Consider the following 15,830-nt stretch of genomic DNA (forward strand, 5'->3'; position numbering starts at 1 on the left):
AGGTCAAAGGAGAATGGCTAATAGAAAATCAACAATAACTCAAATAACCACTCGTTACAACCCTGATATGCAGAAGAGCATCTCTGAAAGAACAACACGTCGAACCATGAAGCGGATGGGCTACAACAGCAAAAGACCACACCGGGTGCCACTCCTGTCAGCTAAGAACAGGAAACTGAGGCTACAATTCGCACAGGCTCACCAAAACTAGACAACAGAAGATTAGAAAAACGTTGCCTGGTCTGATGAGTCTCGATTTCTGCTGCAACATTCGGATGGTAGGGTCAAAATTAGGCATCAATAACATGAAAGCATGGATCCATCCTGCCTTGGATCAACGGTTTAGACTGGTGGTGGTGGAGGTGTAATGTTGTGGGGAATATTTTCTTGACACACTTTGGGCTCATTAGTACCAATTGAGAATTGTGTTTCCGCCACAGCCTACCTGAGTATTGTTGCTGACCGTGTCCATCCCTTTATGACCACATTGTACCCATCTTCTGATGGCTACTCCCAGCAGGAGATGGGTACACTGTGGTCATAAAGGGATGGATCATTAGCGTGAATCATCTCTGGTTTCTTGAACATGACAATGAGTTCAATGTACTCAAATGGCCTCATCAGTCACCAGAGCTCAATGCAATAGAGCACCTTTGGGATGTGATGAAAAGGAAGATTCGCATCATGTATGCAGCTGACAAATCTGTAGCAACTGTGTGATGCTATCATGTCAACATGGACCAAAATCTCTGAGGAATATTTCCAGTACCTTGTTGAAACTATGCCATGAAGAATTAAGGCAGTTCTGAAAGCAAAAGGGGGTCCAATCTAGTACTACTAGTAAGGTGTACCTAATAAAGTGACCAGTGAGTGTAAAGGAACCACTGTCATAACTTCCTTTCTTCAAACTATTTATGTTCTTACCTTGATGTGCTTATTATAGGTCTTACAATTCTGAAATCAAAGGTGAAAAATGAATCAAGGCCAGACAATTTCCATGGGACATCAAACATGATTAAATTCTTGAGGTTTATAATAAGTGCGAAAAGCTTTCAGATTTTCTCCACAGAACGAAATGGCGAGGGATATGACAAAAAAACACATCTGTTTCTCTTACATGTAACTAAAACATTCCTGATTTGACAGGAGTGCTGAACAGTATGTAATTTCTGAAGGTCCCTTGTGGCGAAATCCAGTCACGTCTATTTTAGTCATGTAACAAACATATTACTCTTAATATACTGTCCTGCTCGGGGTAATTAAGACTCTTTAGCCATTTTTAGACTTAAGCTTGACTCATGACAGCTCATTATTCTCTGCTTGGGGAATAGCTCAGAATTTCCGTCACGCATCACAAACCTTTGCGCATTCAGGAATGCAGATTTCAATAGAACTGTCTGAGAAATGTTGAAGCCTGTGGAAGCCTGTTATTGAAAAATTGATACATCACTGCTGCAACTTAATTTTTGGGGGAATTACTTGATGTCTTCCAGTTGGTTTTATGTCTCATTATGTGACTTTATCACCTACATTTGGAACTTTATATCTCTCAATTGCAATATTATTTATATTATTTATAATAATTGTGACTTGATTTTGCAATTTGGCTTTCTTTCAAATGCGATTTTATTTTCACTTAATTGTGAGTTAATATCTCAAAATTGTGACATTATAGGCCCTGTCATATACATGGCGCAATGTGTTGCTATGCATGATGCAAGTGTTTTGTTTTTGTTTTTCTTGCTAGTTTCAGCCCGGCACAGGTATCATTTTCATGAGACCGTGGTTTATTGCACATTACGCCCAAAACACACCTGTAACTCGTTAAGAAAATAAGGACAACCATTTTGGACCACCAACCATTTTTCCTGTCCTTAAAATAGCAAAAGTGGATTCGGACACATCCTGTGCCGTGCGCTTTAGACCACGAGCACCATATCTTATTATGGGATGATATGTGTCAGAATAGTATGTTTCTAATAATTTATATCTCTTTATATAACTTTATATCTCTTTGACTTTAAATATGAATCTTATGAATCTCACTGGATGACTTTTTATCTCACAGTGTGACTGTATTTAGGTAGATTGAGTGTTTTCATATTAGATAGCAGAATGTAAACAATGCAGCTAAAATGACTGAAAACTCACACATTATGGGGTTTATTGCTGCTTAAAGTGATCAGGTATTGTCATGTTTTGGCTATACTAATCAGTCAGACCGGCTGGGATGAGAATCAGCACCCCCAAGTCTGAGGCCTTGGTGCTCCACCGGAAAAAGATAGTTTGCCATCTCCAGGTTGGAGGAAAGTCCTTACCCCAGGTGGAGGAGTTCAAGTATCTTGGAGTTTTGTTCACGAGTGAGGGAAGGATGGAACGTGAGATTGACAGGCGGATTGGTGCAGCGACAGCATGTCAGTGTACCGGTCCGTTGTGGTAAAGAAGGAGCTGAGCCGAAAGGCAAAGCTTTCGATTTACCGGTCAATCTACATTCCAACTCTCACCTAATGACACCTAAAGAAAGGACAAGACATCACATACAAGTGGCCGAATTGAGTTTCCTTCACAGGGGGGCAGGGTGCATTTATATATATATCCTCACCCTATTATAGATAGGGTAAGGAGCTTGGAGTAGAACCGCAGCTCCTCCACATCGCGAGAAGTCAGCTGAGGTGGCTCAGTCATCTGTTTCTGATGCCTCCAGAGAGGCGTTCTATGCATGTTCCACTTAGAGGAGGCCTCGGGGGAAATTGTACTTTATAATCTGGCGACCTGGGCCTGAAAAAGCTTATGTAAATGAATGAATGAATAATCAGTCAGACCAAAAAAAAAAACTTTTAGAGCAGTGTTTCTCAACCACGTTCCTGGAGGCCCACCAACACTGCATGTTTTAGATGTTTCCTTTGTCTGTCACACCCATTACAGGTTTTTCAGTCTCTACAAATGAGCCGATGATCTGAATCAGGTGTGTTTGGTCAAGGAGACATGAAAAATGTGCAGAGCTAGTAGTCCTCCAGGAACGTGGTTGAGAAAAAACAGCACTATAAACTGATAAACAAACATAACAAATCAAGCAGGAGAGAGAGGGAAAAAACTAGGGGCTAATCTTGACAACATTTATGTTTGTTCTTGTCATTTTCATGTCAAGTAGGTGAAATAATATCTTATTTAATACCACACAAACAAATATACAAACATATTCAGTATTATTCTGCTATCCAAACATGACAGAATGAAAACACTCTATAGTAACTTTTATAAAAATAGTAGTTTCTCATTCATCCATTCATTTTCTTTTCAGCTTAGTCCCTTTATTAATCGGGGGTCGCCACTACAAAACGAACCGACAAATTATCCAGCATATGTTTTATGCAGCGCATGCCCTTCCAGCTGTAACCCAACACTGGAAAACACTCATACACTCAAACACCCACACATACACTACAGCCAATATAGTTTGTTCAATTCACCTGTGCACATGTCTTTGGACTGTGGGGGGAAACCAGAGCACCCTGAGAAAACCCATGCGAACACGGAGAGAACATGCAAACTCCACACGGTAATGCCAACTGACCCAGCCGTGGTTTGTACCAGCGACCTTCTTGCTGTGAGGCGATCATGCTACTCACTGAGCCACCGTGCTGCCCTCATAAATGTGTTTTATATATTATGATGATGATTTTATATCTTACTCTTCACAATAGGCTGAAACAGACCTTCATAGCATCATGATGTCAATAAAGCACTGTCATTGAATTAAACCTCCACCTGTTCGTGCCTTTATTTTGTCTCAGATCTCAGGCGAGGGTGGACGCAGAGTTTCCCAGAGAGAGTGCCGCATGTCTGTTCCCAGTCCCTCCTCCACTCTCCAGCGCTCCAGTAATTTGGCCCAGCTCGACGAGGACGACCTGTGAACAGAGATCACCCAGAGTCTGATGTTTGCACCACAGCATGCCACAGTCTGAACTTTACTCACGTCTGTTATCTTGTGGTATTCTTCCTAAACCTGTGACGCAAATTACCTAGTGACTTTTTAAATTGTTTTACATAATTTCTTTTTTTTTTATTATTATTAAGTTGTGTTTCGTTCAAAGGAGAATCAACCATTCCTATATTGGGAGGTCACTGGAGCAGGAACCAGAGTAAACCTTTATGTGAGGGTGCGAGGATGTGTTTGAACAAGCGTGCATGTATGTATGTATGTATGTGTGTTTGAGTGTGTGTGTGTTTGTGTGCGCTTCATCCTTGCAAACATGCTGAACAATATCCATCAGATGTGTTTTGCTGAGAACATACTGTATTATTTTAAATATAAGAGGGTCTTTTGGGGGCCCACGCTGGATTTTAAAGGTTTCGCACTATTGGTGCCTCTTTACAGATGCTGTCTTTCTATCTCCCGTCTATATTGAATGCTCTTGCGTGAAGTCACTCTTATGAAGGAGCTAAGGGGAAACTGACTGTAAATGCAGATAATTTGTATATACCCTATGTAGAGGAACCATCTGCGCATGGAGACATGGATACTTGACTTTCTCTTCGCTGTTTGGGTGTTCGGATTGTCTACGGTTGATTAATTCTGATTTATTGGACTTTAAATGACGGAGCTTCTTGTTCACACTTCACAAACACATGTGAACATGAGAGATCGCACACAACGAGCATCGGCTCCATCAAGGGAAGGACTGAAAGATGGACAGTAGATAAAAGTAGTTTATCTGTGGTTTAATGACCCTTTTTAGCTTCTGCCGTCCCTTCCTTGTGCAATGCAATTACAGTTACTCTGCAGGTCGAGGCATATGAAATGAGGTTTCTAAATTGTTAGATGATAGTCGTTTATTAGTAATTGAAGGGTTAGTTTGTTCCTGAAGGAATTCTGTCATCATCTGCTAAACATTAAGAAATGTGTTTTTTGCTTCAGAATGCAAGTTTTTGGTCAGATTTTATTTTAAAAGGTTCTTGCTATTAACAAACCTTTAACTAAGACTTTTAGATAAATAAAGTATTAATTTGCTGGTTGTATTGTAAGGTAGTAGTTAGAATTGGGTTTTGGGTACAGGATAATGCTGAGTTCAGACTGAATGATTTTCAAAGTAGTCGTGTTATGGATGTTTTCACACTGCATGACTATCTGGGCTAGCGTTTCATCGGCGACAGGGGGTTTCACAATGCATGACTTAAAAATAGGAAGAATCGCCGAAAACCTTGACCAAACTGGGCTACGTCTCACAACCAAACACATGCGAGACTGACATGGAAACAACACAAGGTCTTGTAATAAATCTTTTGTTATTGTGAGAAAGAAGACTTTAGTCGGGTAGAAAATGTACTTATTTTCCACACCTTAGTTTGAAGGAAAGTAGCAATTTCTCTTCAACTTTTCTTCTTTTTTGGTTGTGGTATTGTTCAGATGACGCGCGGCATCAAACAGACATGGATGCTCTTGCCAAATTTTCTGTAGTTTTTCCTCAATTTCTTGGGTCCAAATAAACTGAAAATCCCAACATCCCGATGTTGTCCAGATAATTAGCATGGCAAATACCTCACGGGTGTCGACTCATACTGCGTGATTTTAGCCCTGATTTTTTACTCACCGACAGGTTTTGATAATTGCCTGAAATCACAGGTAAATCAGTGCTTGTTCACGCAATTAACAGTTACACCGTATGAACTATCAAGGGTGCGATATGAGAGAATCGTCAATGAGTTGCAGCCTCCCGTGAGATGTTTGGCATGCTAAATATCTGGAGCTGTCGGCGACGCAAATCATGTCACGTGAAATGTGTGTTCTGATTGAAAGCCAATGAGAGAGCAGCACTCACTAGTACCTGCAGGCCAGCGGGGAGAAGTTAAATTGCCAATTCTCTTCAAAAACCAGGTGAGCAACACAAGTACATTTTCTAAAGCTAAAGCCTTCTTTTTCCATTATGTAGCTAATTACAGAAGATATATTACATGACCTCGTGTTGTTTCCATGTCACTTCTCACATGTGTTTGGTTGTGAGACGTAGTTTGGACAAAGTTGTTGTCGGCGATTTTTCCTATTTTAAAGTCATGCAGTGTGAAATCTTCTGTCACCGATCCATCCTACAGTGTTAACACAGCACCGACAGAACGCTTACCCAGATAGTCAAACAGTGTGAAAACATCCGTGACATGGCTACTTTGAAAATCGCGCAGTCTAAACTTGGCATTAGGGATACGTTTAAGGTATTATTTAACAGAGAATATCTAAACCAGTACATTGTTTAAAAAAAATCTTGCTGCCTAAAATGCTTCATTTGAATCACGTGAGCTTTTCTGGCCATTTCAACTCAACATTAGTCAAACTGACCAAATTATATAAACTTTAACTTTATATAACTAAAACAAAATAAAAATTTGTTGAAGTAGCATTAAAACATTTGATTTGTTGAGTTTTTAGCATATATGTGTAGTTTTTTTTACAGTGTATCTAATGGTGGGAATTGGTGCTTATAAGTATGATCTTATTCTATATCCCTAATCCTGTCCAATACCTAATCCCAACTACAACAATAGTGGGAATTGGTACTTAAACTAAAGTAAACCAATTTGTTTTTATAAAATCAGAAAGATTTCTGTTCTTCCATCAAATAGTCTGTTTACCCAAAATGCTTCAAAATGAGGTTTTTTCAAGCATTCTGAAGAGACAAGATCACTTTATAGAATGATCTTTTTTCACATATAAACACTGATCAGTCAGCCTGATCTCACAAGGAAATGTAAGTATTTTATGTTTTGTCAGTTTAGTGGCTAATTCATATGAGTTCAGTTGTACGAAAATGTCTGATTTTTAAAAGAAGGCGTGGCACATAACCCCACCCCTAACCCCAACTGTCAATGGGATGAGCAAATCGTACTAAATTGTAAGAATTAGATTGTACAAATTCATATGAATTAGCCACTTAATCAAAAAGTTACAAATTGTTGTTAGATTGCGTTGCATTAGTGACATTCTTCAAGAACATACCTGATTGGTTTTTGTAGAAGCTCAGATGTGTTCTGTGACATACATGTATTAACTTCAATGTGCCATGTGACAGTCAAGATTGAATCTCATAGGTTCTCACACGTCAAGCAAGCACACTTTAGTTTCTGTAACCGAATTTGCTCTCTTATATGTGAATTAAAGGCCAAATAGAGAACAAAGTAAGCATATCTGTTCAGAAAACTTGAATTAAACCTAATTAATGTAAATTTTGAATGAACTTTTTTTGAGGCATACAAACTATCAGAAGAGTGGCAGAAATCTCTCAAACTTAATTAAAAATGTTTCAGATTAACAAATTTCTTATGGGGGTGGAACTGAAGAAATGATGACCAATTTTTTTATGGCAAACTAACCCTTTTATTATTAATATTTTGTTGTTATTATTATATAACTTATTGAAGGCCAAAGGTAAAATGATATATTATTATGTGCCAAAAGCAGGTGCCAGTACCATTTACAGTAAATATGTCAGCATTAAACCTAAATGTAATTCATTTCACTTATAGATCATTTAAAAAATGTTCTCTCTTTTTACCATTTGTTTAAACCAAATTTATTGGATATTGTGTTTTTTGTTGCTTTATTGTTCTTTTTAAAGTGAATATTTGTTTATGATGAACCAAATCGTTAGTTAAAAACAAGACCGGCATTGTTCATTGAGTCTGAAACATACAGTTTGTCGCAAATTGACGCCTCACCAAAGAAGGGATGGTATGTGTTTGGTATTCGATGTTAAAGCATGATCAAAAAGCACTTTCACTCCATTCAGCTCATTGCACATTGTTTCCAATAGAGGGTGCCAGAGGACTGTAGCGCTGTACACACAACAATCAGATTCAGATCGGTTTAAAACTACAAATGAAAATCTCTGCACCAAAGCGCATACGCTTTACTGTCGGCATGTTTCATATGCATTTGCATAAATATCCTTAAAATGATTGTAACAACCTTCTCTTGCCTTGACGTAATACTGAAATCAGCAGAAATCCAATAATTTGACATTAGCCCTGTATAGACTGAAGCTTTCCTGTACTGCCTTTCCACAAACGTGGGTTTGAATCTTACATTGTTGCATGCAATTTTGAAGAACACCCCTAAATGATGAAAGGAAGTGATGTCGAGAAAGAGTTGGAAATGATCTATATGTCTATGTGACAAAACTATCATTGTATTATATCAAATTAAAATGGTTCCTTTTGGAACACAAGGGTGTTTTGGAACACACAACTGTACTACTGTTTTGACTGTGTGATGTCATCGAGGATGTGCTGATATAAAGGAGACTGGGGTTAGCGGAAACACTTAACCCTTTTAACATATTTAGAATCTGAATCAAATGATTGTTTTATAAAACAGTCTTGACCTAAGATTTTGCAACTAAAAACAGACTGTATTTGATAAGCAGTGTATTATAGAGGGAATCTGGAAAAAAAAGCTTTACCATGGTTTTACTGCATTTGCTCCTTTTTTTAACAATAAAAAAAAATTTAAAATATAAAACACATGAAGAAAACTGATAGAAAGAAATCATTTTTTTTTTCCATTAATGATTAGAAATTTTATTTCTATAAATCAAATTTAGGGGCGATGCAGTGGCGCAGTAGGTAGTTTTGCTGGGTTGCAGGTTCGAGCCTTGGCTGGGTCAGTTGTCATTTCTGTGTGGAGTTTGTATGTTCTCCCTGTGTTCGCATGGGTTTCCTCCGGATGCTCCGGTTTCCCCCACAGTCCAAAGACATGCGGTACAGGTGAATTGGGTAGGCCAAATTGTTCGTATTGTATGAGTGTGTGTGTGTGAATGTTTCAAGGAGATGGGTAGCGGCTGAAAGGGCATCCGCTGCTGTGCTGGATAAGTTGGTGGTTCATTCCGCTGTGGTGACCCCAGATTAATAAAGGTACTAAGGCGACAAGAAATAAATCAAATTTATAAGCATTTATAATCATTCATTCATTTTCCTTCAGCTTAGTCCCTTTATTTATCAGGGATCACAACAGCGGTATGAACCGCCAACTTATCCAGCATATTTTTTATGCATTGGATGCCCTTACAGCTGCAACCCAGTACTGGAAAACAGCCACACACTCTCGCATTCACACACACTACAGCCAAGCTTATTCAATTCACCTATAGCGCATGTATTTGGACTGTGGATGAAACCGGAGCACCCAGAGGAAACCCACTCGAACACAGGGAGACTCTTTAAAGAAATGCCAACTAACCCAGCTAAAGGCTTGAACCAGCAACCTTCTTGCTGTGCGGTGACAGTGTTAACCACTGAGCCACCTCGCTGCCAGCATATATAGTCTAGGAAATGATTTCAGTTACATTGAATTTTTAGATATAACACTGGACCACAAAACAAATCATATACATTTTTTTGTGAAATTGGTATTTATTTCTCTGAATGCTGCATAATTAAGCTTTGCAGTGATGTACGGTTTATAAGTACATTATTTGGCTGAAATATGACTTTGTGAAATTCTGGAATCTGAGGGTTTAAAAAAATCTGAATACTTAGAAAGCTGTCTAAACTAAGTTTTTAGAAATGCTTATTTATTCATTCATTTTCAGCTTAGTCCATTTATTAATCAGGGGTCGCCACAGCGAAATGAACCGTCAACTTATCCAGCATATGTTTTACACAGCAGATTCCCTTCCAACTGCTACCCTGTACTGGAAAAGAAATGCTTAGGTTTTATAAATAAATTCAGTTTTGATATTCTTACAGTATAAAATGGACATTAAATCTCCTCATATGTAAATTAAATATCCGCATATAACATATTCTTTCAGTAAAATTATAATGATTCTTTGCATAAAAGAAAATTTTGTAATTTTGTACAATTGCCAGAAAGATACCCTTAAGGTAACCTAAGGTCCAGGGTCACAAACCCTAATTGCTCATGCTGTACAGATTTATGAAACCTAAATATTTATTTGTAAAAAAAGATGACCACTATTTAAAAAAAAAAATTAAATCAGTAGGCATTTGTATATTTATATATATTTTTTTAATTTGTCTCAAGAGTGCATGAGAAAAAAATAAATAAATATACACACACACACACACACACACACATATATATATATATATATATATATATATATATATGTATGTATGTATGTATGTATGTATGTATGTATGTATGTATGTATGTATGTATGTATGTATGTATATGTACTCTTTTAGTCTAAACTAGCATAACCACAGCTATAGAAAAACATTTGTTTTGGGATTTTGGACTTAAAACCTTTCTGTTATTGTGACAATATCTCCAGTCTTCTGTATTAAGGTTTGGGTGGAGTTTAATAAAAGCCAAAGACAAAGTTGCACTGTAAAAAATGCAAGGTTTTACACAATTCCTTCATGTTGTTCCAACAAAAATCGTTGGGTTAAAGTAGATAAAGTTATCTCAATTGTTTGGATTGAACAAAAGTTGATTGAACATAAAACAAGTTATCCCCCAAAAAACGTTAAATTGTTTTGACTCAGCTCATTATAAACTAGTAGTTAGAACAAGCAGCTAAAATATTTTTGAGTGTGATCTAAACGCTCATGATTAATCTAAATCACTTGAGCAATTTTTGTTTATCTGGATAAATATGAACTATCGCAGTTATTAAAGAAAATGAAACTCATGTCATCATTTTCTCACGCTTTAGAGTTTCTTTTTTTCTGTTAACCACAAAAGAAGATATTTTGAAAAATATTGGAAACCTGTAACCACTTTTAGTACTTGTTTTTCCTACTATAAAGCCTGCAGATTTCTACAAAATACCTTTAGTGTTTAACAAACTAATAAAGGTTTGGAACCACGTGAGGGTGAGTAAATAGAAGGTAAATGTTCATTTATGAGTGAACTATCGCTTTAACTTGGTCTAGATATTTGTCTTATTTTGTACAAAACTATAAGGGAAAAATGTGTAAAAGTTAACAGAACCACACTGATGTCAAACAAAATAAAAGCTTCCAGATCCGTGAGCTTTCTGTGATCTGCCAGGCAATCTAGATTAACCCATGCAGACATCTGGTTAATTTGTCTCTGTTTAAAGTCACATTGTGGGCATTCTTGAGCAGCAAAGGTTTCATTTACACACACAGATGGGGGAGAGGCTTTAGAGCATTCACTATCACAAAGGTGCCAAATCAAAGCCACTTCTGTCAGGAGCGGTGGGATATAAACAGCCGGGGGTCCATTCACACTGAGCTCAAGCAGAGCACGATCTTCAGTCACAGCAGCCTGTTATTTACACTGACCATTACGAGACTGCATGACTGTGAACTTGATGGGAGAAGGTCAGACCACTGTTCTCATCAACGGCCTGACAATTTACTGACAACTGTAAAATGTCTGCAAACTCAAGTCTTTGTTTAAAGTGCTTCCTCGACACCTCGGAAACAATGGACATCTTAAATTAGCATCCTGAATGCCGTTACATTAACATTTGAAGAAATGCAAAGCGCAGAGCTTCGGTTTAACATTAACCATTTGCTGAACTTCACACTTCTGTTAGGGCCTGTTTACCCCAAGTATTAAGATGCATCTTTTGTCAATCCGATTGTAAGTGAACGACTCTGTATACAAGTGTAAATATGAAATATTTTGAGCTTGTGCACTATTGAATACATTTGATTGGATTTTTTTTTGCTCCAATGTAATTAAAAAAAACTGCTACAAGTCATCTTGAAGGATTAACATCTGAAGTCATAAGACATGTCAATGTAATAGATTAACACAAAGTAGGTTGGCAGTTATCGGAGCAGAAATGAAAGCTGCTGCTCTCATATTGTTTTTTTCTACTACATTTGTATGTCATAATCTTAGATCAAAAGATCAGAAAAAGCCTTTACATTCTCTTAAAAACAAATCAGGAAAGTGGTTTAAAATTGAAACAAGATGAAAGTGACAGGTATTACTGTAAATAGGCAGATTAATGCTTGTGATGCTAAGTATAATGCATCGGGTGTAAACAGTTGGTAACAGGAGCTTAAACATAATGAAGGAACGACAAAACACAAGATTTTGATTTGCACAGTCGATCGTGTTTATTATTATTATTACACATGCTGGTCTTTATAGAACTGTGCGCTATATAAACATTATATACATTTGGTTCTTGTTTTGAAACTATAGGGATTTAGAGTGAATATAGCAGTGCCATTCTCTGCAAGAAAACAAGAATTTAGTTGGCAAATGTTCTGAATTCAGGATTTCAACATAAGGCATCAATTTTCCCTAAAGCAAAATAGAGAAAACAAACAACAGAATGTAAACAAAGGAAGGACAGTTTCACCAAATAACGAATACTTTTTTCTCATTTTGAATTAAATTGTCTTTAAATAAATGTGCAAGGGCATGAGGCATACTAAAATGCCTCTCGCACACCACTTGTGCTTTGCCCTGAAGTCTCTTTACAGTCTTTATAACATCAGTTTTGGTGCAGCACTTTACTCCAGTGTTTTCAGGAAACATACAGTAGTAGAAACAGGCCCATGCTCCCATCGCAACCATTTCACCACTGCCAAACTTCCAGACTCTAAAAAAGTTCTCTCTCTTAGCTCTTGTTCATATTGTTTTTAGTACTTGTGCATCTTTTACTCTCTCTTGATGTTGCTCAGCAGAGCATCAGTCCCGCTGTGAGGAGGCTGACTGGACCGGCTCTTCCGGCTCTGATGGGTCTTCACATGCTTGGAGAGATGATCGCTCCGCATAAACCGTTTTCCACACTGCTGACAGCCGAAACGCTTCTCCCCGGTGTGTGTACGGAGATGCCTCTGCAGCTCATCTGAACGCGTGAAGCTCTTCCCGCAGAAGAGCCAGTTGCAAATGAAGGGCCGTTCACCAGCATGCCAGCGCAGGTGCGCTTTGAGGTGAGAGGTTTTTTTATAAACCTTCCCACAATCTGGAATGTGACAAATGTGTAGTCTTTTCTTTCCAAACTCCAATGCAGCACCTCCGTTTCCTGTGGACTGGCAGTTTGGGCATTTGCATCGGCGACAGCGACGAGTAGAGCTCAACAGACCTTTGGAGGTTCCCTGCAGAAGTGCTGCAATTTGAGGCTGATGGCCCAAAACCAGCTGCCGTCCCAAGGAGAAAGGGTGCCCGGAGGGAGCGCTGTTACCCTGGGGGAGACTCCACCACTGCTGGCCATCCTCAACGTGACCTCCAGGCAGGTGAGCTCTTCCTGAGGGGTTTTGGAGGAAGCTTGGAAAGTTTTGACTGACGGCGTTGTGCTGCGTGTAGTATGGCGCATTCCCTTGCATTTTAACCGGGGAAAGCTCGAATGAATATGCAGACGGAGGCTCCGCTGGAGGAGTGAGGGGAAGCTCGTGGTGGTGATGATGGTGGTGATGGTGGTGATGGGAGTGCGAGCCCAGAGTGGGTTGCATGTGGCTGGGAAACTGCATTTTGGGCACGGTGAAGGTCATCTGGTGAGCGCTTAAGCTGGAGTTCGGGGCCACGTCGTTGCTCCAGAGCTGGAACATGCTGGATGCGGAGCCCACCGGACCCTCGTAAGGGAGCTGCGAGCCTTCCTGCCAAGCCTGACTGCATGTGGTGGCCAGAAAGGAGAGGGTGTTTGGACCACTTTCTGGAGATGAGCTGGGAGTGCGGTCCTAGGGGGAAGAAAACAAATATTTGCAAATAAGTCACATTTAATATTTTGAGTTGGAGATGCAAAAAGTAAAATATATTTAATTTCTTTCTTATTTAATATTAATTGTTAATAATCTTAAGTTTAATTTCCATTTTATTTTTTTTTTTATGTTAAATTATTTTTTGAAATGTAAAAAAAAATGGTATAATTACAAAATCAAAACTGAAAACAAGGCAGCTTACATCTATTTTATCAATTTATTTAGTAAATTAAGTTTATTATCTTACTATTATTTTGGAATTGTTTTACAATGATAAAAACTAAAAACAAGTTTGAAATTCACCTAATTTAAATGTTATGTATTATGTTAATCAGTATATTTAGAGTATAATAGTAGTTTAAGTTAAAATTTTTCAAATAAGGTAAACAATAAGATAAGATGACACCAAAGTAGCTTTTAAGATAATTTTAATCACTGTTCTAAAATTGTTCTCAAAAATCTTTTTTTTTAAATAACAAATGTTATTTCAATTTTGAACAAATGATAACTTGTGACTAGATAGATAGATAGATAGATAGATAGATAGATAGATAGATAGATAGATAGATAGATAGATAGATAGATAGATAGATAGATAGATAGATAGATAGATAGATAGATAGATAGATAGATAGATAGATAGATCAAAAAAATAAAAGTTACAAAGCAAAAATGTAATTCTAAGTTGTTGATGCGATTGTGCCAAATTGCTTTTATATAACTGAAGCAGAAAATGCACGATTAACAAACTGATGAGAAAAGTTTGCAGTACCTGTAAGAAATTGTGGAGGAAATTGTCCGCTCTGGATAAGGTTAATGCAGCCATGTGTTCACGGTTGTTTCAAGATATCCACACCTGCGTGAAGCGCGGCGCGCGGTGCGTAGCCGTGCCAAAGTCTCAGTGTGCGGGAACGAGGAGGCGCGCAAAGATCCTGTTGACCCCCTTACACAGCCAGGTGCGTACGTTCAGATATATCGCTGAAAAATCAATAATCCTTGGATTCTCTCTTCCAAATCCTGTCCTTTCTCGCCTGTGAGAGTTGTTGGCCACTCCGCGCTGTTGCTCCTGTTTTTCTGGGTCTCGTTTTCAAAAGCAGCGTCTTTCAAACCAGGTCTCTTCCTTTTGAAGTGCGACTGAAGGGCCTGTCGCAATAAGTCCTGAGGATCATTTCAAAGGCGGTCGGATTGCATCTTCTCTTTATAGGGAAAAGATCCTCTCGACGGGGTCTCTTAAGTATGTATCAGGAGGGCCAGTGAATGGAGGAGAGATACGGTGGGGGAATATTTGGGGAGGGCAATCTTTGGGAGATTAGGAAGAGGGGTGTGTATTATAACCTTCATTTCATTCTAATTTAATTTTGCCAAATGTTAACCTGTGAGAACCCCTTCCCTTTAGCGCTTCTAGGTGAGAAGAGTCTTAATATGACAGAGTTTGTTTACATGTATCTGATATTTACAAGTTTAACGACTCGTTCTTTAGTGACAAATTAAAAACTAAACAAACGGACGAGCTTGTTATAATCAGTATTTATAACATTTTTATTCAAACTAACACCGTTTTATTTAAGCCACACTTTCTTTTACACTAAAATAAATACTTTTCAATAGATTAAGTGCAATGAATCTCCAAAATCTTTACTTTTAAATTTAAGATTAGTTTATTTTATTGTAGTTTGATGCAGTCGTGCACTTCAAATGATAATGAAAATAGGTCTGTAACATGAATGTGGCATTCACGATTCACTATAGGCAAATACATTGTTGGTATTGTTAGGCCTCATGTTGGGTTTAAAGTGATACTAAGCTATTTTGTAAAGTGCGTTATGGATTTTGCTTTCACTAGGCCTGTATTTGATCCATATGAGCATCTGTGAACCTGCCTCTTTAGCTGTTATTAGTTGTAAGCTGGTCGTTCTAAAAGATGTCATATTAATGATGACGCTAAACGACATTCGAAAACGATCGAATTAAGCTATTCTTCTTTTCTCATTAATAAACGCGATATGTACCTCCATGCACATTCAGTAGTTCGCACTCTTAAGTGATTTTATAAATAAAGAGCCCTGCGTGATATTTTCACACTCCGGGTTCAAGTTAAGGGCGTCATCACGTTTAAAGGGATTAAATGCAGAGCATCCAAAGTTCATCTAACACTTTGAGCCTTTCTCTTAGAGAATTTACATTGA

The 15,830-nt window shown here is 38.1% G+C and overlaps 2 protein-coding genes across 7 annotated transcripts in view; one reads left to right on the top strand and one right to left on the bottom strand.

The window, feature by feature from the left end:
• The window catches only part of arhgef25a (Rho guanine nucleotide exchange factor 25a), a 185,222-nt gene that overhangs the window by 127,868 nt on the left and 41,524 nt on the right, over positions 1-15,830 (top strand). For 3 of the 6 annotated variants that reach the window (XR_015523689.1, XR_015523687.1, XR_015523686.1), the window contains exons 16-18: positions 3,795-3,937; positions 12,631-12,879; positions 12,960-13,647. Coding sequence is in view for 2 of the 6 variants with exons in the window: in XM_087307292.1 (XP_087163418.1) it covers positions 3,795-3,914 (120 nt within the window). In the remaining 4 variants the exon portion in view is untranslated. Of the gene's footprint in view, positions 1-3,794; positions 8,242-12,630; positions 12,880-12,959; positions 13,648-15,830 lie in introns of those variants that run through there. The other 3 variants (XM_087307292.1, XM_087307293.1, XR_015523688.1) reach the window with 2 other exon arrangements.
• On the bottom strand, positions 12,030-14,794 carry sp5l (Sp5 transcription factor-like). Its single transcript, NM_194371.2, is given in 2 exon segments — positions 12,030-13,623; positions 14,417-14,794. Coding segments are annotated over 2 exon segments (1,074 nt in total). The 5' UTR covers positions 14,471-14,794; the 3' UTR covers positions 12,030-12,603.

Source organism: Danio rerio, chromosome 23 (assembly GCF_052040795.2).
Source record: "Danio rerio strain M-AB ecotype USA chromosome 23, GRCz13ab, whole genome shotgun sequence".
Taxonomy (NCBI): Eukaryota; Metazoa; Chordata; class Actinopteri; order Cypriniformes; family Danionidae; genus Danio; species Danio rerio.